The sequence below is a fragment of the Panthera onca genome, chromosome D3, assembly GCF_046562875.1.
Source record: "Panthera onca isolate mPanOnc1 chromosome D3, mPanOnc1 haplotype 2, whole genome shotgun sequence".
Taxonomy (NCBI): Eukaryota; Metazoa; Chordata; class Mammalia; order Carnivora; family Felidae; genus Panthera; species Panthera onca.
This window is the reverse complement of record NC_138350.1, coordinates 205472-229195: the sequence shown is the minus strand read 5'-3', so window position 1 is coordinate 229195 and position 23724 is coordinate 205472. Positions and strand designations below refer to the sequence as shown.

Genomic DNA, 23724 nt, shown 5'->3' with positions numbered 1-23724 from the left:
TCTCCTGGTTTTGGGGTTTCATTGGAGCTGTTGGCTCTCAGAATGCCTTTGCACCTCCTTTTTTTGTGGAAAGCATTGCTAATTTCTTAAAACTCACCTCAGGCTTTACCTCTTGCAGAGAGCCTGAGTTGACCCCGAAATTGAAGCTGTCCTTGCTTTGACCCACGTGGTGCCTCAGCTACAGCAGCTTATTGTATGAATAGGCGTATATATTTGTAGCCTCTACAAGACTATGCAGTTTTTTAGGGTATTGTGTTATTACCTTTTTTTGGGTACCACCTCTCTGGTGGCAGATTTGAGGTTCAGTAAATATTTTGTTGGTGGTTCAGAAGATTTTTGAATTTTTATTTATTTATTTTTTTAATTTGATTTTTTTTGGGGGGGGGGGCGGAGAAAGAGTATGTGTGTGACCAGAAGAGGGACAGAGGGAGAGAGAATCCTAAGCAGACTCCAGGCTCAGCATGGAGCCTGACATTTGATTTCACAACCCTGGGATCATGACTTGAGCCGAAGTCAAGAGTCACACCCTCAACCAGCTGAGCCATTCATACGCCCCCTGTTGAGATTTAAACTCCCGAATTCCATTTCTAATGTATTGTATATACGGAAGGGTGGAAGAGTGCATCATCGTGTTTTATTGCAGAAATACCGTGCAAAGGACACAGTCATTCTCCATAACTTGCTGTGATGAGAAAAATGTGCTTACACTCCAATTCTTTCCTATCTCTCAGAGTGATAATTGCTTCAGATTGACCAGGGTTATGCTTTTACAGGAGGCATTCTCATTTGAGGATTTATCTGTGGACTTCACCCAGAAGGAGTGGCAACTCCTGGACCCCAGTCAGAAGGACTTATACAAGGATGTCATGCTGGAGAACTACAGCAGCCTAGTTTCGCTGGGTAAGAAGAACTTCCTGGAGGACCTCAGACTACGCCTATTACCTTACTTGTTTAGTTGCTGAGAGCTGTGGGGGTTCTGAATTTTTTAATGGTTTTGAACCTGAATTCAGGAGATTAAAAGTTCCGTGCACTGTGACACTAGGGAAAACATCTGGACCTGCCTTCCAATTACGAAGGCTTATTTTCTTTATGCGTCCTCCGAAACTTACCGCGTTCATGGGGGGTTGGCACCTAATGCGAGGAAATGGCTATGTTTCACTTGCTTCTTCTGTGTTGAATTACTTACAGAGCAGTTTTGTATAGCAGGTACAGTTCTGCTCCTTTTAAGTCACTTTCCCAAGGATTGACAGCTAGTCATTGAAAGGGCCTGGATTTGAACCCAGGCTGATGGGCTCAGGAGCCTCTGAAGCATGTAATGGTTTTGTATTTGGATTACAGAAGTGAACAATCTTAGAACCATCAGCCACCAGGGAGACCCCTGCTGTTGAGAATTGTTTAGTCTGTTCATACACAGATGGGTACTTCACTGGGCCGGTGTGATGCCAAATCTTTCTGTTTCTTCGGTGGCCCTGAAGCCCAAGCAGTCAGGGTCAAGGCTTTTGTGTTTTCCCCTGAACAGGGTATGAAGTAATGAAACCTGATGTCATCTTCAAGCTGGAGCAAGGAGAAGAGCCATGGGTGGGAGATGGAGAAGTTCCAAGTGCAGACTGCCCAGGTGGGTGTGAGAACCGGCCAGAAATTCAGTCTCAGTTGGTCACTGGGTTGATGACATCTCTGAAATGTGCTTTAGAGAGCTCTTTTCACAATCTCTGGCCCCGTGGTGGGGTTTCAGAACACCTGATGTGAGCCACTTTGTGTCTTTAGGTGTGGCTTCTTTGCTTCCAGCTTGTTTAGGCCATGAACTACTCCCTGTCTGCCAAGTCTGGAACTTTGGCTTCTTTCATATTCTGACATGTTTAATCTTCTGTTCTCTGCTCACCTACGGTTAGACACGTCTGCTTGTACAGTTAGGAGGTTTCTTTCTCGCCTCAGTGGGGTGTCTGATGCCCAGAGAAGTACCCCGTGGGCCCACTGCACTCCATTCAGCCTCTGTACAGCTGAGAACAGTTGCTTGTTCCTCCCAAACAATTGGTCCTTTTTCTCCCTTTTTAAAATTAGGTTCTGTTGTACTTTTCCTGTAGATTGGATACCACGGAGTACATTGAATGGTCTCTCTCTTATTTAAGTTTTTTTGCCCTTTGGAAGTTATCTTTTTAACTTAACTCCTCAATGCACACTTAAAACTAGGCTCATGATGTCCCATAGGGACATCTGAATTATCCAAATAATTGGATTTGGAATTTACTTCACTTACTGAATTATCCAAATTTCTAGATAGGTGTAGAATCTAACCTTCTTTTATAAGTTCAGGCTCCCTCGAAATCACCCCCTGAGATACGTATCTGAGTGGCACTGCGGTGGGAGGAAGGGCGTTGATATGGGGGTGGGGAGGGAATGGCAGTGCCTGTGATGGAAGGGTGCTCACCTGTGGCGGCTGCCTGGACCCCCCCGAGGGACCAGGAAGCCGGTCACCTGCTAATGCCCAGTGCTCAGGGCTTGAGCGTTGCTCTGGGGGCGTTCGTGAATTCTCCAGAATGCCCAGAATCCCTGCACACAGACCAAGAATGCACTTGCAGCTTAAGGATTATTTTGGGCAGAGAGAGATGGGTGCCTGGGGTGGGCCCCACAGTCTTCCCAGGGTGCAGGTGCCATCTGAATGTAGCTGAGGCATTGACAAGAGTCTGCTACAGCCTATAGCCTCTTCTTTCAGGCTCTCCACTGTGTGAATCTGTGCAGCCTCTCCTGCTGTTTATACCCTCTTCCTCAAATTCATGGTCAACTCCATTTGAACATTTCTCAGTGTTTTCAGACGAAATACTTACTCTTCTCTGCATCTCCATTTGATTGTGCTGTGTTTTATCTTAATCCTTTCCACACAAACTCTGTTTTCACATACACATTCATACACATGGAATGTTCCTTGACTGTCCAGCTCAGTTGGTCTCACTTTTTTCGGAAGTCCCATTCCAGACCTGATCACAGGCTGGGTAATATTCTTTAGTTGGTTGGTCTCTGAGCTTTGTGTGCATGCACAGACACAGGCTTATAGTTTTATACCCAGCTCTGTGTCAGACAGGATTCATTCTGCAAATTCTTCTCCACAAGCCCATTGTTCTAATACAGGTGTTTTTAGCCAGGTGTGCATTAGATCACATGGGGATTTGATTCAGTAGAGTGGTGTATACGTATTTTAAAATGTAGTATCTAGAACTGGAATTTGTAGTTTGAGAAACTCTTGTGATTTTTTTTTTTTTTATGTGCCCCTCTCTCATTGATAGCCACCACTTGAGTTTCTACTAAAGTGATTAAAAAGTAAAATACCTGGAAAATACCATACAGAAGCATAGAACTTACTTAAGAAGTGACATTTGCATCCAATTTTTTTAACTCTGCATTTAAATAGTGAACATTTATGTTTCACTGCAATGTAGCGCAAAGTTAGTTGTCAAAATTAACAAGGCCCGCACTTCAGGGTCCCCAAGAACACCACTATGCTCAGAGGTTCAACGGGACTGCGGATGTTGTAGGAATGGCTAAGATTTATTACAGTGACATAATGACACATAGCTGCATCACCATGGAACGGGCACAAGCAGAGTCTGGAGGAATCCAGGTGCAGGTTTCCTGTGCTGCTCCCTCCATGAGGGTGACACAGAGCTCGCTTCTCCCCCAGCAATGAAAATGCAGTAGTATGTGTGGTATTTCTGCCCAGGAAAGGTCACTAAAGACCCAGCACCCAGGGTTTTATTGGGAGCTGGTCAGAGGCACCTCTGCCTAGCACTTCAGCTAGGAGTCCAGCATTTCAGACTCCCAGGAGACCAGGTACTCACCATAAACCACGTGGTTCGCACACAGTCCACCACAGGGAGCTCCTTTTATCAGCTGGGGAATGGTAGGAACACTCCAGAAACCCAGGTTCCCAAATGCTAGCCAAGAGCAACCTTGCAAGTAGTCGTGTGTGCATAGCACTCTCAGGCCTGGTGCCAACTCTTTTCTGCACAACAACTTTAGCAATTCATAGAAAATTGAATATGTGTTGATTTCTCTTATTATTTTTAAGGTATTGTGCTGGATGGTGTGGGTATTCCTTGTCTACACAGTGCTTACTTTCTCACGGGAGGATAAAAGTGAACAAGTTTTCAAATAACCAGGGTAAAACCGAGATCCTGAAAGTGCTCTTATAGAAATAAGGTAGATAATAATATGGTAGAGAGAGTGTTAGTCTGCTCAGGAAGTTACTCCCACAGTTTTGGAGGCTGGAAGTCCCAAGATCAAGGTGCCTGCGTGATTTGGGTTCTGATGAAAGCTGTTTTGCTGGCTTGTAGCAATGTAGCTCTGCCCTCATATGGCCTTTCCTCATTCATGCATGTGGGTAGATGAGGGGCCAAGGAGTACTCTGGTGTTTCTGATAAGGATACTAATCTTTTTGAATCAGGGCCCTGCCATTATGATCTCATTTAACCTTAATTCCTTCCTTTGGAATCTCATTGCCAAATACAACCACACCGGAGGTTAAAGCTGAAATACATAAATTTTGGGGAATGACACAAACATTTGATCCATAACAGGGTCATGTGGAGAAGGCAACTCTAGACCTGAAGACTGAAAGGAACAAGCTATCTGAATTAGGAGAAAGTGTTCCTTAAAGGAATGACAAATATGGGGGTGCCTGGGGGGCTCAGTCGGTTAAGCATCTGACTCTTGATTTCAGCTCAGGTCATGATCTCATGGTTTGTGAGTTCGAGCTCTGTGTCAGTCTGCTCTGACAGTGCAGAGCCTGCTTGGGGTTCATTCTCTCTCTCTCTTTCTCTCTCTGCCCCTCCCCTGCTCGCACTCTCTCTTTCTCAAAATAAATATTAAAAAAAAGGAATGATAAATATGAATGTATTAAGTCAGGAAGGGACTTAGTTACTTAGAAAGGCCTTGCCTCAGGGAGATAGGGGTTGGGGAGTGTGCGGAAACTAGATCATACATCAACTTGTAAGCAATAGGAAGGAGTTTGAATTGATTCAAACAGTTTTAAATTATAATAAAATTATCTGATTTGTATTTTAAAAAGCTTAACCTGACTGCAGAGTAGAAAATTAACGGGAAGCAGGGAAACCAGTTGGAAGGCTATTTTACGGAGATATTGAGATGGATTAAATTACAGCAGAGAGGAACACCTGGGTTGCTCAGTCGGTTGAGCATCTGATTCTTGATTTCAGCTCAGGTCATGATCCCGGAGTCATGGGATTGAGCCCTACGTGGAGCCTGCTTGTGATTCTCTCTCTTTCTCCTTCTGCCCCTCTTCCTCACTCATGCTTTCTTTGTCTCTAAAATAAAAAATAAAGTACTTAAAAATAAACAAGCTACAGCAGAAAAAAGTGGTGGGGAGAGTTGGGGTATCTGGGATATACTACAAATGGTCAAACATGAAGCAAACCCATTTTTCTAATGGGGAAAAATTAAAGTTGGAAGAAGTTAGATACAATTTCCAAATGTGTATTTAGTTTAACAATGTAACAGTTAAAGGAACAAAATTACAAGTTTAATTTGTAAGTACTCATTTTCTGTTCTCACGTTTCCTGTTACCACTTCATTCAAACTTGTAAGGTACATCTCAAAGCTAATATTTCTGTAGTAGACTTTTGATTTTAACCCCCAGACTTCATTTTCCTTCATTCTTCTCAACTCAGTAATGAACACCATAATCCACTGAATTGCTCAAACCCCAGTCTTAGGGTTCATTCTTGATTCCTTGCTTTCCCTTATTCCTTACATGTCAAATCCATCAGCAAATCTTGTTGACTCTACCTCCTGAATGGATATGGCCAACAGTAAGTTGTGGGTTTCCTGCAAATTTATTACCCTTGATTGACATTTAAGTCTTTAAAAAGTTTTTCACATTACTGGTTGGCTTTCATACCTGTGGGTAAGAGCTCAGGAAAAATTCCAAGTGTTGATTATTAGTGAAAAATAAGCCTTTTGAAGAACACTTATAACAGTGGCCTAAGTGGTTATGTTGTGAGAATAATGACAAAAGAGCTATATAATAAAGGGCAAATTGAGAATATTTGAAGAATGGGAACTTGTATCTTAAGATATTTTCAGTGAAAGAACACATAGATTGTGAGGTTTTGTGCCTAAACACGTTAGATGAAAAATGGTGTGCTCCACGAAGTGGCTCTCTTGGTGATAATGCTGAAAATGTTTCTGGTAAGTTTAAAACGTTCAGAAAATTTTAAAATGGGAAAAGGGACAAATATGATTTCTCATTCTCTAAGCTTGTAATGGCTTTAGTAGTTACTCTGTCAACCTGTTAATTTTCTCTATTTGTTTTCTTTTCCATTACAATTAAGTTGCGCAAGGTCAGGGGCTTGTTTCCTGTCTCTTGCGATTCGTGCTCCACCTGGGGCACAGTGTGTACTCAGTAGGTGTTGAGGAAATCATTTCCTCACAATATTGGATCAGTGCTTCTTCCAACCTCCTTTCTTTGTTCCTCGTTGCTCTTGATATATTTTTTACATTCTCTTACTTTTTATAAACTTATATTTGACCACAATCACAGGTGACATAATATACTGCCTGTATGTCATTCCTATTTATAGCATTTTATTTTCTTTTTTTCCCCAGTACCTAGAGGATAGACCTTCTACCTGGGACTGGGAAACGGCCTTCCCCAGCATTCATCCCCTTACATAGCATTGCTGGTTTTTCATTTAGGAAAGACAACCACAGAAACATTCACAGGTTTTTATTTCTTTGTAGAACAAGACTTGCAAGGAAATGGTCGCATGACGTGGCGCCAGGATGACCAGGAGAAGCTTAGAAATCTGAAACAGGATCACGAATGTGATGCATTTGGAAAAAAACTCAATCTGAGCATGAACTTTGTTCCTTTAAGGAAATCAAACAGTGAAGATAATGTAGATGGATTATTTTTAAAACATCATTTAGATTTACTAATTCCAAAGGCAGATTATGGAAAGACAGAATCGGATGGTTTCAGTGTATTTGATAAGTTGTTTCTCGATACCAAGCCTGAAGAAACTGATGCTTGGTTAAAATACTATGAATATGATAAATATGATAAAATTAGTTCTAAGAAGTCACAGATTATCATATTTCACAGAACTCGTCTAGGGGAGAAACTCTATGAATGCAGTGAATGTAGGAAACGCTTCACTAAGAGATCAAGTCTCATTAAACATCAGACCAGACACATAAGGGAGATAGCCTATGGCTGTGGTAAGTGTGGCAAAACCTTTCCCCAGAAGTCACAGTTTGTTACACATCACAGGACTCACACAGGAGAGAAACCTTACAATTGTAGCCAGTGTGGGAAAGCCTTCTCCCAAAAGTCACAGCTCACATCCCATCAGAGGACACACACAGGAGAGAAACCATATGAATGTGGTGAATGCGGGAAAGCCTTCTCCCGGAAGTCCCATCTCATATCACACTGGAGGACACACACAGGTGAGAAACCCTACGGGTGCAACGAATGTGGAAGGGCCTTTAGTGAGAAGTCAAATCTTATTAATCATCAGAGAATTCATACAGGAGAGAAACCTTTTGAATGCAGAGAATGTGGGAAGGCCTTCAGCAGGAAATCACAACTCGTTACACATCACCGGACTCACACAGGAACAAAACCCTATGGGTGTAGTGATTGTAGAAAAGCCTTCTTTGAGAAATCAGAGCTCATTAGACATCAGACAATTCATACTGGAGAGAAGCCCTATGAATGCAGTGAATGTCGTAAAGCATTCAGAGAGAGGTCAAGTCTCATTAACCATCAGAGGACTCATACAGGAGAGAAGCCTCATGGGTGCATTCAGTGTGGGAAAGCCTTCTCCCAGAAGTCACATCTCATATCCCATCAGATGACACACACAGGAGAGAAACCCTTTGTATGCAGTAAATGTGGGAAAGCCTTCAGCAGGAAATCTCAGCTTGTTAGACATCAGAGAACTCACACAGGAGAAAAGCCCTATGAATGCAGTGAGTGTGGGAAGGCTTTCAGTGAAAAATTAAGCCTTACTAATCATCAGAGAATTCACACAGGAGAAAAGCCTTACGTGTGCAGTGAGTGTGGGAAGGCCTTTTGTCAGAAGTCCCATCTCATATCACATCAGAGAACTCATACAGGAGAGAAGCCCTATGAATGCACTGAATGTGGGAAAGCTTTTGGTGAGAAGTCCAGTCTCGCAACTCACCAGAGAACTCATACAGGGGAGAAACCATACGGGTGCAGGGATTGTGAAAAAGCCTTCTCCCAGAAGTCACAGCTCAATACTCACCAGAGAATCCACACAGGAGAGAAACCCTACGAATGCAGTCTTTGCAGGAAAGCTTTCTTTGAGAAATCTGAGCTAATTAGACATCAGAGAACTCATACAGGAGAAAAACCTTATGAATGCAGCGAATGTGGGAAAGCCTTTAGGGAGAAGTCAAGTCTCATCAATCATCAGAGAACACATACAGGAGAGAAACCCTTTGAATGCAGCGAATGTGGAAAAGCCTTCTCTCGGAAATCACACCTCATACCGCACCAGAGGACACACACTGGGGAGAAGCCCTACGGATGCAGCGAATGTAGGAAGGCCTTCTCTCAGAAGTCACAGCTTGTTAACCACCAGAGAATTCATACAGGAGAGAAACCTTACCAATGCCATGAATGTGGGAAAGCCTTCTCCCAAAAGTCACAGCTCATTAATCACCAGAGAACTCATACAGCAAAGAAATCCTAGGATTGGAGTTAATATTAGTCTTTGACAGAGACCTTACCTCTTTGTACTTCAGAAAATGCAGTTATGGTAAACCTTTCAAATAAATAGTCACGTCACATTGTAGGTCTGAGTAATCTTTTAGGGTAGGAACTCTAAGTGAGGTTATGTAGGGAAAGTTTTCAGCTGATTAACATGCTTATATAGGAACTCATGGAGTAGAATGAGCCTATGAGATGCAGTGGATTTTAAAAGCTTGGCAAGCATACAGTAGGAAATTAATAGCAAAGATGAGTACTGTGAACATCAGAAAGCTTTGCAGAGGCCACATCTCATTAGCTGTTGGAAATATGCCCACTGGGGTAAACCCTAATCCAGCAAATGAAGAAAAATCCCATGAATGCGGCAAGTGAGGTAATATTTCCATCAAGAAATCACAGCTCAATGTGCATTAAAATACTCTCAGGAATGAAGCTCTGTGAAAATACTAAATATGGGACACTCTTCAGCAGGTAATCCAACCATATTTTTTTGGGTGGGGGGGATTTACATTGTGGGTAAGCCTAATGATTGAAAGAAATGGGAAACGTGCCCCTAGAAATAAGGCTATAAAGGGAAGCCATACATTTTTTTATAGACGTGGTTATTAGAAACCCCATACTGATGATTGACATGTTCATTCTGAAGTATGAAGTTTTAAAAATATGTGAATAAATTGAGTCATTGAAACATCTAGATAAGACATTTCTCAGTGGTATTTATGGTTTATTTTCCTGTGTCACACAGTGTGTCTCATGTTTTGGAATCACATATGATGATGTAATTGTGAGCATGAAATGCACATACCTTGTAGTAGTGCCTCTGATGTCAGGACATAATCACATGCCGCTGGTTTTTCTGTTTTAATGATACTATTGAAATGGCAATTGGTATAACATGTCTTACTGTTAAGTACGCAGCTTAATAACACCACATCTCTTTTTTTCCTTACGGCTTGTTGGCATATAAACGGGTCTGTGGTTGCTGATGTTTCTCTTCCGTTATGAAAGCCAACATTATATAAAGTCTGCAATCTCAGACTCAAAACAATTTACCTAATACCTGGTTAACGAGTATTCAAAGACAGGAACGCAAAACGCAATAGTGACTCGTTGTGTACTGAGTGAGCAAAAGAAAGGCGTGTGAATTGTGTCACACAGCACTCGAGCTAAATGGCAGTAGTGCTGTCCAGGTGTTGTTCTCATTCAGTGTGGTGCCTTTGTGCATCCAGTGTACGTACATCAAGTGCTGTGTGCCCAAGTACAGCTTGTATTTAAGTTACTCTGATGAAATATGCTGTGTGCTATTGTTTTCAGTGTTTCATAAGATATTTTGTGGAAAAGCTAGGGGGAGAAACCAGTTATTTAGGGGTCACTTTCAGAAAATGTAAAGTATAGATTTTTTTGTGCTGAGAAATATATTTTTGATGTATTCAAGGAAGCCTATTTTACCTTCCTGCACATTTCTGTGATGTCCGGACAGGTATTAGGAAGTACGCCTTTCACTGCTTCATCATTTGAAGTATCTGTGCTTTGCCTCTCTTCACCAGCTGCACCGTGCACATGGTGATCCTGTTGTGAACCTTTCATTGTAAGTAGGGCCCGCTTTGACAGTGCATGAACCACCCCTTAGCTCAGGTGGAACTTTGCAGTGATCTTTATAATGATCCTTGACAAAGTGTATAGTATTCTTTGTATGATGGTGAAATTCAGAAAAGTCCTGACTTTGATTCCAGACTTGGGAAAATCAAGACTTCTTTCATGCACAAGTTGCTTTGTCTGCACCTTTGAGTTTACCAGTATTCTTCCCTGTAATTACCAATTTTACATCATTGTTGAAAAATTGGGAATTCAATGAGAGTAATTTTCTAATCCACTACACCAGGATGGTAATTTTAAAAGTATCTAACTTCCCAAATTTTTATTCATGCTCAAACATATGGACTTCCTGCTTTTCTCCCTCAAACCTGAAGGTGATTTTATCAACTTCATTTGTAAATGAATAGTTATAGGGTTATGTTATACTTTGTAGATTCTCCCATTTTTAAATTTTTATCTCTCCTGATTCTCTTCCCTAGTCCCAGATATTGATTCATTAGTTCTTGGATTGAGTTTGGAGTCTGTTGTCTAAAAATGACCTAATTTTTCTCACTTCAGTTCTAGATTGTTCCATTTACTATTAAGGAGTTAAACCCAGTAGTTTACTCTCTAGATAACCGAACTTTGGCTTTAGCCTACTGGTTGAATACCGAAGAGCAGATTTTTTCCTTAGGGGTCATGTGTCAGTCATAGGGAGTGCTAACGCTGGCAACAGAGGCCTTGTTTATCAAAATACCTTACGTGGAGACCCAGGTATGCTGTGTAGAACTCACTGGGTACTCTCTTTCTGAAGAGGGGTCTTTGATTCTGAAATTAGATATTTTCAGTGTCCACGTTTTAAATTACCTTGGTAAACCACAAAAAAACACGAGTCCCCCCATTTCCCCTACCACAAATCCCACATCAAGAAGAAAGCTGGTTTTGATGCTAAGAGGGATTTACTTGCAGCTTCATGGAGCATAGTAGCTGATGTTGGTAGAATGCATAGGGAGAGCATCCCCTCCCTCCTCTTTCACCACCCAGGTTCCCCCACTGTCCTGGAAGACAGTTCTGCCAAGGACAGTTCTACTGTATTCCTTTTACTAAGTAATGGATCATTTGGAGATCAAGTCTGTGAGTCTTGGGGAGTGCCTTTCTATTCAGTGTTTCTTTGTGGGCTTTTGTAATCTGACACCATTCTCTCTATGGATCCAATGTTCTGGGTATTTTGATCTCACGATCATCGCCTGTAGAACCTGAGGTGAAATAAACCCAAAGAATATCCAATTTATCCAGCAATACCTGTACCAATAGAAGAATATAGATCAGTGGGCATCTGGAATCTACATCCGAGGCTTCCCTCATTTGGCCGTTTATTCCAGCAGTATATGCTCAGGTTGTCAGCTCTGCTGGGCTCATGAGTCTACAGATACGGTACCAGCAAGCTGCTAGGTGTTCAGCACCTAGTCTGGCCTATGCTGATGTGCTAACCCAACCATGACCCTTGTAGCTGTATGTATAATTTCTTGCACCTTGCCTTCATTCTTTTTTTAGTCCATTTTCCACACTACACATAGTATTTTAAGGCGCAATTCTGATTATACACTTCTGTGTTGAAACAGCAGGTAGCTAATTGTGGACTTAATGAGGACTTCTGTATAAATCCGGCCTATCCATCATTTCTGCATATCTTTCCTCCTGCACAGTACTTTTTGGCCTCCTTGAACTACTTGCAGTTCCTTCGTATTTCTACAATCTCACAAGTCTCCCGTCACTGAAATGCCCATGTTCCTTATTAATGCTTGGCCATCCTTTATGAACCGCACATGTGTTTGTCACTGTGGTAATACAATCATCGCATGTCTTGTCTTTTCCATTAGAAAGCTTCTGGAAACCTGGGACTATCTTGTTTGTCTATACGGTTTTAGCAACTGAGGTTGTAATCTATGAACGTGGGTGCTCACGGTGGCTGCTTTCCACCACATAGGGAAGCATAGTCTGCAGTGAGGGAGAAGAGTGAAGCCTGGAAGCTTATTCCAGGACCTGGTTCTTGTCCTAATGTCCAGACTCACATCTGCCCTTTTCATGCCTTGGTTGTTGCATTCTTCTGTGAGATATCCCAAATACCCTTCTAATAAATTCTCATGCTTGCTTCATCTGGTTCCAGTTGTGTTTGTTACTCACAACCCAAATATTCCTAACACAGGACGTTAGGCTGTGCGCTAAGTTGGGTGCTCTGGAAGTGGATCCTGAGATGCAGTTTGGAGTGCAAGGTGTTTATTGAGATCAGCATCTGTGGGGTGATGGGAAGATGAATAGGAAGGGGTGGGTCGGAGGAAGAAGTCAGGCTGGACCGAGGCTGGTGAGACCCTGGCCACACCAGTAGGAAGCTCGGAAGGAAGTGCTGCTCGCGAGTGTCTCCTGTGGGGCCAAGATGGTCAGGTCTCCACATCCCCGAGGAGCTCCGTCACCAGGGGCCTGTTGCCCTGGGAAGGGGAGCATCCCAAGTGAATCTGCCCTCTTTAACTGAGACCAACTCCACAAACTCCGGCAACTGGGGGCAGTCAGCTGACCACTGCCTGCTGCTGAGCAACAAGTCCTTCCCTGGAGAAGGTTGGGTGGCCTCACTCTGTGCCCACAGTCCATCCCACCACTGCTGAGTTCCATTTTCCCAGCGTTAGGTCTGTCCAAGGAGAGACTGAGGAAACAGAGTTCGCTGGGACCAACTGGTCCCTCCTGATGCTGTTGTTTTCTCTCACCTGTGAGCTATTCTGGGGCCTCTGCCACCTCTGCTGGCTTTGATGGCTCACCTCCTTGCTGAGGGGTCTGAGCCATGGTTCCCGTGCCCTCAGACCAAGTTGCTGTATCTGTGCGTGTACCTTCACAACTGGGTAAGAAGGTTGCAAGAAGCCCCTAAGTGGATCACCTGAATCCATTCCTTCCTCCCCACCCTGTTGTGTAAGCAGCACTGCATCCTCCTCGTGCATCAAGTACCCCTGAAAAAGAGCGACTCCTCGTCTGCCCTGCTCGTCCCTGGACACAAGGAGCACAATGCCCACGGTGTACCTGGAGCTTGCAATTAAGTAGGAAACTTGCTCTGTCTTGGTGAAAAGTGTGTTCTCCTTACAGATCAAGGCTTCTAACCCTGCAGAGCCCAGAGTTGTGGGTATGGGAAGCACAAAGGCCTCTGGAGGCAATCATTGGTAATGTGACGGTAGGTGAGGCCATCCCTGCTTAAGAGAGACCGAGAGAGCACGTGGTGAAGGGCAGAGAGGGGGGCGGGATCTGAAGCAGGCTCTATGCTGACAGCAGCGAGCCCAGTGCAGGGCTCTAACTCACGAACTGTGAGGTCAGACTTTTGGCTCTGAGCCAAAGTCAGATGCTCAGCCAACTGAGCCACCCAGGTGCCCTTCTTGCTTTCCGTTTTTTTTTTTTTTTTTTCTTTTCTCTTTTAAAAGAAAATGTTTAATGTTTATTTTGAGAGAGAGAGGTAGTGGGGAAGGGCAGAGAAAGACAGAATCCAAAGCTGGCTCCAAGCTGACAGCACAGAGCCTGACACTGGGCTTGAACCCATAAACTGTGAGATCAAGACCTGAGCTGAAGTCAGGTGCTCAACCAACTGAGCCACCCCAGTGCCCCACTTTTCTTCTTTTTAAAAAGATTTATCTTAGAAGGAGAGGGAGGAAGCGGGATAGGGAGAGAATCCCAAGCAGGCTCCACACTCAGCACAGAGCCCGACATGGGGCTTGATACCATGACCCTGGGATCATGACCTGAGCCGACATCAAGAGTCAGACATTCAACCTACTGAGCCATCCAGGCGCCCAGAATCTGCTTTTCAAATGGAGAATATTTCTCTGACATAGAAATCATGGCTTTGCAACAGAACCCTAGAGGGCTCTGCAGCTCTATCAGAGATTGAAGTAGACTCCAGACAGCATCTTTAACTGCCTTGGATACTTCTAACAGACCTTCTGCACCATGTGAGTTAACCTACAGGGTACCTCGCACCAGTCCTGTGTCTGCTGCAGAGCTCTCTTGCTCTAGGCGCCACTCAAAATTGGGAGCTTTACAAACCACCCAAGATCGGAGTCAAATTTCCAAGTGTGTTCCATGATCCCTTCCAACGTCAAAGAGGCCCATGTTAATGTTCCTTTAACAAATTTTAGTCTTTCCATTTTCTTAAAAAAATTTTTTTAATGTTTATTTTTGAGAGACAGAGACAGAGCACGAGCGGGGCAGGGGCAGAGATAGAGGGAGACACGGAATCAAGCAGGCTTTAGGCTCTGAGCTGTCAGCACAGAGCCTGACACGGGGCTCGAACCCACGGACCATGAGATCATGACCTGAGCTGAAGTCGGATGCTCAATCAGCTGAGTCACCCAGGTGCCCCAGGTCTTTCCATTTTCATTCATTCTTCAAAACCACGTTTTAGGACTAAATTTTGATAAAATTTAGACAATAAAATGTATCTACTTTTCACATAGAGTTGAACTTCCATGAGTTTTGGTAAAAATGTTTAGGCCAACGTGAGTACCACTCCTACCAAGTTGTAGATTATATCATTTCCATCACTTTAAAATGTTCCCTTGTACCTCTTCACAAATTTCACTTCCACTGCTGACCTTAACCGCTGATCTCTCTTCTGACACTAGATTATTTTTATCTGTTCTAGAATTTCATATGATTGGGATTGTACAATAAGTAACCCTTCGTATCTGGCTTCTCTCAGTCTAATGTTTTTGGGATTTGTGCATGTTTTTTGCGCATCAGTTTTGTTTTTGTTGTTTTTTTATCGCTCAGCTTTCCATTGTATGGAAATACCATTGTATGGATATATCAGAGTTTGTCCATCCACTCACCTGCTGATGGACATACAAATTGTTTCATATTTTGGCCATGAAGAATAATGCTGAGTCTTTCCACTACATTCACCAGAATAGCCAGACATGGAATATAAAACAATACAAGCACTTTGGAAGACAGTGTGGCAATTTCTTAAAAGTTAATCATACAGTTGTATGGTAACAGCTGGCAGCTACACGTGTGATGAGCAAGCACAATGTGTGGACTTATCAATCACTATGTTGTATACCTGAAATGTTAACATTTTGTGTCAACTATACGTCAATAAAAAATAATTAAAAAAACTGGTAAATATATACGTACCATAAGATTCAGGAATTCCACTCCTAAGACTATACCCATGGAAAATGAAAATATATGTTCAGAAAACTTTGTATACCAATGTGCGTAAGATCTGTGTAGGGAATGTTTGGTTTGTCTTCTAAGCCCTGCTGCTGACGCTACAGATTGAGGGTTAACGAAAAGGAAAAAAAAAAAAAAAAAAAAAAAAAAAAAAAAAAAAAAAATAGAGTCAACAAAAGGAGAATCCTGAGGGGTATATATTTATATATTCCTGTTCTGAAAAATGTTTGAGAAATACATTCAGAAGAGCTTTGTGTGGCAGAATCTGGGAGCCTTTTTGAACAGATGTGTTATTGTTTGTCCCTAAGTAATCTCGGGCCACTGAAGAAATTTGACTTTTAAAAAAACTTTTTTTAACATTTATTTATTTTTGAGAGCGTGAGAGCAAGCAAGTGAGTGGGGGAGGGACGGAGAGAGGGAGAGAGAGAAGCAGGCCGACTGCAGGGCTTGAACTCACAAACCATGAGATCATGACCTGAGCAGAAATCAAGAGTTGGCCGCTTAGCCGACTGAGCCACCCAGGCACCCCAGAATTTGACTTTAAAATTAAAAGCAGGATTGGGGCACCTAGGTGGCTCAGTTAAATGTCTGATTCTTGGTTTCACCTCAGGTCATGATCTTGTGGTTCCGTGGGTTTGATCACTGCGTTGGGCTCTTTGGTGACAGTGCTGAGCTTGGGATTCTCTGTCTCCTTCTCTCTCTCTGCCTCTGTCTCTCAAACAAAATAAACTTAAAAAAATTAAAAGGATGTTTTATTCAATATATGTTATTAGGGCCCACAACCAAAAATTTTGGACAAAATAATAGCATTGCATCCTTACATCACACTAAAAAACATAAATTACAGAAGGGATAATTTTGTAATTGCATATAAGAAACAATGAAAACATCATATATAAATATATGAATATTTATAATATGGATGAAAAAGGTTTTAGAAACACATCCTGAGGATGTGTTTTTAAAACCTGAACCGTAGTTCAGTTGGTTCTGCATCTGACTTTGGCTCAGGTTATGATCTCACAATTTGTGAGTTTGAACCCCATATCAGGCACTGCTCTGAGAGCACAGAGCCTGCTTATTCTCTGTCTACCTCTCTCTGTCTCTCCCTCTTTCTCTCTCAAAAATAAGATAAACATTATTAAAAAACCATAAATTTCACTGTGTAAAATTTAATGTTATAGGATATAAAATTACCTTCTGTTGTCTAGTTTTAGGATTTAAGTCTTTTACTCTAATTTGTGATAAATCTATACAATGAAAATGTGCACATTTACAAAATGATGCTAATAGGATATATTAATTCACTTAATTCAAAAATATTTTATGAGCCTTTATACACCATGTACTACCTGTCATGTACCACTATTCTAGGCAATGGGGTAAAGGTCTGAACAAGACAGAAAAGGTTTCTGCTCTCAGGAGGTTAATTCCATTTAATAAGGAGAGATATGGCAATGCAAACTCGTGCCCCTTCCCTGGGAAACTGTGGGGGTTCCTCAGAAAATTAAAAATAGAACTACCCTATGACCCAGCAATAGCACTGCTAGGAACTTACTCAAGGGATACAGGAGTGCTCATGCATAGGGGCACATGTACCCCAATGTTTATAGCAGCACTTTCAACAATAGCCAAATTATGGCAAGAGGCTAAATGTCCATCAACTGATGAATGGATAAAGAAGGTGTGGTTTATAAATACAATGGAATACTACTTGGCAATGAGAAAGAATGAGATCTGGCCATTTGCAGCAACGTGGATGGAACTGGAGGGTATTATGCTAAGTGAAATAAGTCAGAGAAAGACAAATACCATATGTTTTCACTCATATGTGGATCTTGAGAAACTTAACAGAGGCCATGGGGGGAGGGGAAGGGGAAAAAAAAGTTAGGCGAGGTGAGAGCAGAGGAGGGACACAGAGAGGGGAAGAAAGAGAATCCCAAGCAGGCTCCATACTATAGTATGGACACCGGGCTTGGTCCCAGGAACATGAGATTGTGACCTGAACTAAAATCAAGAGTTGGATACTTAACTGCTGAGCCACCTAGGTGCTCCAGTGTTATATTTTTGTTTCAACTATCAAACTCATGAGAAGGACAGTTAATTACATTTATCCCTATTTTTACCCACGCCACTGTCTTTATAAGTTCTAACCCTTGTTATAATTTCTTTTACAGTTGGAGAATTCCCTCTAGCCAGCCTCTAAGGTAAGGGCAGCTGGTGACAGATTATTAACTTTCCTTCACCTTCATCATATGGAGGTCTTTATTTCCCCTTCATCTGAAGAGTATTTTTGCTAGATACAGAATTAAGGGTTTACAATTATTATTTTTTCCCTAGCATGTGAAAAATGCTTCTGGCCTCCACTTCTCAGATGAGAACTCCCCTGTCACTCACTTTTTCCTCTGTAGGTAGTGCTTCATTTATTTTATTTATTTAACATACTTATATTTTTAAATGTTTATTTATTTATGAGAGAGACAGAGTGAGTGGTGGAGGGGCAGAGAGAGAGGGAGACACAGAATCTGAAGCAGGATCTAGGCTCTGAGTTGTCAGCACAGAGCCCAACGTGGGGCTCAAACTCACAAACCACGAGATCGTGACTTGAGCTGAAGTTGGTGCTTAATTAACTAAGCCACCCAAGTGCCCCTACAATATATTTTAAAACTTAGAATGTAGATACCCTTTCTAAACAAGAGAAATTCAATAGTCAAAAGGGAAATGAATAGATTTTACTGCATAAAAACTTCAAAGTACAGCATGCACGCAAACACACACATTACACACAAAGGGAAATGAGAAGTAATGGCTTGTAAGAATATGCTTTATCTGTAACATACATATAAAGGCATAAAATCCCAAAGAGCTCTTATAAATCAATGATAAAAGCAGAGATTCTAATAGGAAAATGGACAAAAGATATGAATAAGTATTTCTCAGAAGGTAAATAAGAACTAGTCAATAAACAGAGTTGCTTATTCTCACAAAAAGCAAATTTACAATAAGATATCTTAAGTCACTATATGACAAAAATTAAATTTGGTAATAGCCATTTGTCATTCATTCAGTCAATAAATACACATTGGGCCCTCACTCTGTGCCAGCAATATGGTATAGAGATAATAATAAGCAAAATAGTCTCTAGATTCATACTAGTGAGGTTGACAATTATTAACAAAGTACACACATAAATACATATGTTTATAAATAAGCAAATTAGGCAAATGCTAGAGAGAGTAAGTATAGAATTCAGTGAGTTTTATGGGGACAAGCTGGCACCTGACGATTGCCCAGTGAGACCCTCCGTCAGAGGGTCAGAGCAGGTCCAAGTGGCAGGCCCTCAGAAGAGAGGGGTTTGGAAACAGAGCCCCATCTGAGATAAAACTCAGGAGGGTAGTGCTGCTGGTAGGCTGATGGCTTGGACATGGACAGTGTAGAAGTGGAGACTGGACAGAAACCAGAAACAAAGAAGGGGTGTCTGATGGCTGGTGGGTGAGTGCAGAGTTCCTGTGCCAGAGATTGGGAAGCTAGGTGACACCATTTTCACCTCTACCATGCATGTGCATAGACACCCACTTGCCCCACACAGTTCCACCCCAGTAAGCTAAGCAGCGCCACCTAGTGGAGAACAGAGCCTTTTGCCAAGGCCCATCCAACTGTACCAACCAAGCCCTAGAGAATCACCCGTCTCTCTGCCTCCTTAATGTATGGACTATAGAGTGCATCATAGTTTGATTTCTAGGGGAAACTGGATGTAGTTACATTCGGATTTCATTTAGTTTGCTGCTCCATCTATTTGGGTTTTTAGGTGTTTTTTTTGTTTGTTTCATTTTTTTCTTTTCTTGGATTCAGAAAAAAATTTTATTTTCCGTTTAAAAAATTTTTTTTAACATTTATTTATTTTTAAGAGACGGAGACAGAGAACGAGCAGGAGAGGGCAGAGAGAGTGGGAGACACAGAATCTGAAGCAGGCTCCAGGCTCTGAGCTATCAGCACAGAGCCCAACAGGAAGCTTGAATTAACGAGCTGTGAGATCATGACCTGAGCTGAAATTGGTCACTTTAACCAACAGAGCCACCCAGGTACCCCTATTTCCTGTTTTTATAAAACATTTTTAAAGAAATTAATTTTCACTGTATTTTTTATTTTTTGTAAATTTTTAAATTCTAGTTTACTTCATTTCATTTTATTCTATTTTATTGTATACATTTATTTTAATTTTTAAACATTTTCTTTTTACTTTCCCTTTTTTCCTTTATTCTATCAAGCTTCTTTTCAACAACCAGACCAAAACACACCTAGGACCTAGCTTCCTTTAATTGATTTTTTGTGTTGGTTTTTATTTTTTAATTTGTATTTTATTAATTCTTTTTCATCCTCCAAAATGACAAAACAAAGGTATTCACGCCAAAAGAACAGGAAGAAATGAAAGCCAGGGACTTAATCAACACATATATAAACAGGATGTCTGAACTAGACTTTAGAATCACGATAATAAGAATAGGGTTGAAAAAAGAATAGAATCCCTTCCTGTGGAGATAAAAGAAGTAAAATCTGGTCAGGACTAAATTAAAAATGCCATAACGGAGATGCAATCTCAAATGCATACCATGGCGGCAAGTATGGATGAAGCAGAGCAGTGGATTAGCGATACAGAAGACTAAATTATGCAGAATGTGAAGCAGAAAAGAGGGAAAAATTAGGCAAAAGAGCACTATATAAGAATCAGACAACTCAGTGACTCATTAAAAATGAGTAACATCTGAATTATAGGAGTCCCAGAAGATGAAGAGAGAGAAAAAGGGGTAGAAGGTTTATGTGAGCAAATCATAGAAGAAAACATTCCCAACCTGGGGAAAGACACAGACATCAAAATCCAAGAAGCACAGAGAACTCCCTTTAGATTCAACAAAAACCAACCATCAACAAGGAATATCATAGTCAAATTCACAAAATACACAGACAAGGGAAGAATTATGAAAGCAGCAAGGGGAAAAAAGTCTGTAACCTACAAGGGAAGACAGTTCAAGTTTGCAGCAGACCTATCCACAGAAACTTGGCAGGCCGGAAAAGAGTGGCAGGATATATTCAATGTGCTGAATCAGAAAAATATGCAGTCAAGAATTCTTTATTCAGCAAGTGTGTCACTGAAAATAGAAGGAGAGATAAAGAGTTTCTCAGACAGACAGAAACTAAAGGAGTTTGTGACCACTAAACCAGCCCTGCAAGAATTTTTAAGGGGGACTCTCTAAGGGAAGAAAAGATGAAACAAAACAAAAAAGACCAAAAGCAACAAAGACTAGAAAGGACCAGGGAACAGCACCAGAAACTCCAACTCTACAGGGAACACAATGACAATAAATTCGTATCTTTCAGTACTCACTCTAAACATCAATGGACTAAATGCTCCAACCAAAAGACATAGGGTAACAGAACAGATAAGAAAACGAAATCCATCTATATACTGTTACAAGAGACCCATTTTAGACCTAAAGACACCTTCAGATTGAAAGTAAGGGGATGGAGAACCATCTATTATGCTAATGGTCACAGAAAGCCGGAGTAGACATACTTATGTCAGACAATCTAGCTTTTAAAATAAAGACTGTAACAAGAGATAAAGAAGGGCATTATATCATAATCTTCTCGAGTGCACATGGAACATTCTCCAGAACAGATCACATACTGGTGCACAAATCAGCCCTCAACAAGTACAAAAAGATTGAGAGCATACTGTGCATATTTTCAGACCACAATGCTATGAAACTTCAAATCAGCCACACACACACACACACACACACACACACACAAATTGGAAAGACAAAGAATACCTGGAGACTAAAAAACATCCTATTAAAGAATGAATTGGTTAACCAAGAAGTTAAAGAGGGAATTAAAAGGCACATGGAGACCAACGAAAATGATAACACGACAGCCCAAAACCTCTGGCATACAGCAAAGGTGGTCGTGAAGGAAGTATATAGCAATCCAGGCCTTTCTAAAGAAGAAAGAAAGGTCTCAGATACACAACCTAACCTTATACCTTAAAGAGCTGGAAAAAGAACATCAAACAAAACCCCAGACCCAGTAGAAAGGTGGGAAATAATAAAGATTAGAGCAGAAATCAATGATATTGAAATAAAACAAACAGAACAGATAGATGAACCCAGGAGCTGGTTCTTGGAAAGAATTAACAAAATTGGTAAACTCTTAGCCAGTTTGACAAAAAACAAAAAAACAAAAAACAAAAAAACAAAACAAAACAAAACAAAAAAAAAAAACCCAAATAAATAAAATCAAGAATGAAAGAGGATAGATCACAAACAACACTGCAGAAATACAGACAATAATAAGAGAATATTATGAGCAATTATATGCCAAGAAATTAAACAATATGGAAGAAATGGACAAATTCCTAGAAATATATAAACTACCAAAAGTGAAACAGGAAGAATTGAACAGACTCATAACCAGTAAAGAAACTGAATTCTTAATAAAAAAATTTCCCCCAAAATAAGAGTCCAGAGCTGGATGGCTTTTCAGGGGAATTCTACCAAAAATTTAAAGAATAGTTAATGTCTATTCTTTTGAAGCTGTTCCAAAACATAGAAACGGAAGGAAAACGTCTAAACTCATTTAATGAAGCCAGCATTACCTTGATTCCAAAACCAGACAAAGACCCCACTAAAAAGGAGAAGTATAGACCAATTTCCCTGATGAACATGGATGCATAAATTCTCAACAAGATACTAGCCAACCGGATCTAACAACACATTAAAATAATTCTTCACCATGATCAGGTGGGATTTATATTGGGGATGCAGGGCTGGTTCAATATCAGCAAATCAATCAATGTGATACATCACATTAAAAGAAAGGACAAGAACTACATGATCCTCTCAATAGATGCAGAGAAAGCATTTGACAAAATACAGCATCCTTTCTTGATAAAAACCCTCAAGAAAGTAGGGATAGAAGGATCATAAAATATCTCAGGATCATAAAAGCCCTATATGAAAGACCCACTGCTAATATCGTCTTCAGTGGGGAAAAACTGAGAGCTTTCCCCCTAAGATCAGGAGCACATCAGGGATGTCCACTCTCACCACTGTTATTCAACAAAGTATTGGAAGTCCTAGCCTCAGCAATCAGACAACATAAGGAAATAAAAAGGCATCCAAATCAGCAAAGAGGAAGCCAAACTTCCACTCTTTGCAGGTGACATGAAAACTCTATATGGAAAACCCAAATGATTTGACCAAAAACTGCTAGAACTGATCCATGAATTCAGCAAACTTGCAGGATATAAAATCAATGCCCAGAAATCGGTTGCATTTCTATACACCAATAACGAAGCAGCAGAAAGAGAAATAAAGTGACCAATCCCATTTACAGTTGCACCAAAACCCATAAAATACCTAGGAATAAACCTAACCAAAGAGGTAAAAAAAATCTTTACACTGAAAACTATAGAAAGCTTATGAAAGAAATTGAAGAAGACACAAAAAATGGAAAAATATTCTATGCTTATGGGTTGGAAGAACAAATATTGTTAAAATGTCGATACTACCCAAAGCAATCTACATATTCAATGTAATCCCTATCAAAATAACACCAGCAGTCTTCACAGAGCTAGAACAAATAACTCTAAAATTTTTATGGAACCAAAAAAGACCCTAAATTACCAAAGCAATCCCAAAAAAGAAAACCAAAGCTGGAGGTATCACAATTCCAGATTTCAAGATGTATTATAAAGCTGTAATCATTAAGACAGTATGGTACTGGCACAAAAACAGACACTCAGATCAGTGGAGCAGAATAGAGAATCCAGAAATGGACCCATAAATGTGTGGCCAACTAATCTTTGACAAAGCAGGAAAGAATATCCAATGGAATAAAGACAGCGTCTTCAGCAAATGGTGTTGGGAAAACTGGACAGCGACATGCAGAAGAATGAACCTGGACCACTTTCTTACACCATACCCAAAAATAAACTCAAAATGGATGAAAGACCTAAACATAAGACAGGAAGCCATCAAAATCCTTGAGGAGAGGGGCGCCTGGGTGGCTCAGTCGGTTGGGCGTCCAACTTCAGCTCAGGTCACGATCTCGCGGTTCGTGAGTTCGAGCCCCGCGTCGGGCTCTGGGCTGATGGCTCAGAGCCTGGAGCCTGCTTCTGGTTCTGTGTC

General features: G+C 41.1%; 2 protein-coding genes across 3 annotated transcripts in view; both read left to right on the top strand.

The window, feature by feature from the left end:
* LOC132665221 (uncharacterized) overlaps positions 1 to 12483 on the top strand; it is a 60910-nt gene extending 48427 nt beyond the window's left edge. Inside the window, exons 5-7 of one of the 2 annotated variants that reach the window (XM_060611984.3) lie at positions 774 to 900; positions 1520 to 1615; positions 6751 to 12483. In XM_060611984.3, coding sequence (XP_060467967.1) covers positions 774 to 900; positions 1520 to 1615; positions 6751 to 8735 — 2208 coding nt within the window. In that variant the 3' untranslated portion in view covers positions 8736 to 12483. The remainder of the gene's footprint in view (positions 1 to 773; positions 901 to 1519; positions 1616 to 6750) is intronic. The other variant, XM_078436005.2, reaches the window with a different exon arrangement.
* ZNF140 (zinc finger protein 140) overlaps positions 1 to 23724 on the top strand; it is a 54192-nt gene that overhangs the window by 7337 nt on the left and 23131 nt on the right. The gene's annotated exons all lie outside the window — the stretch shown is intronic.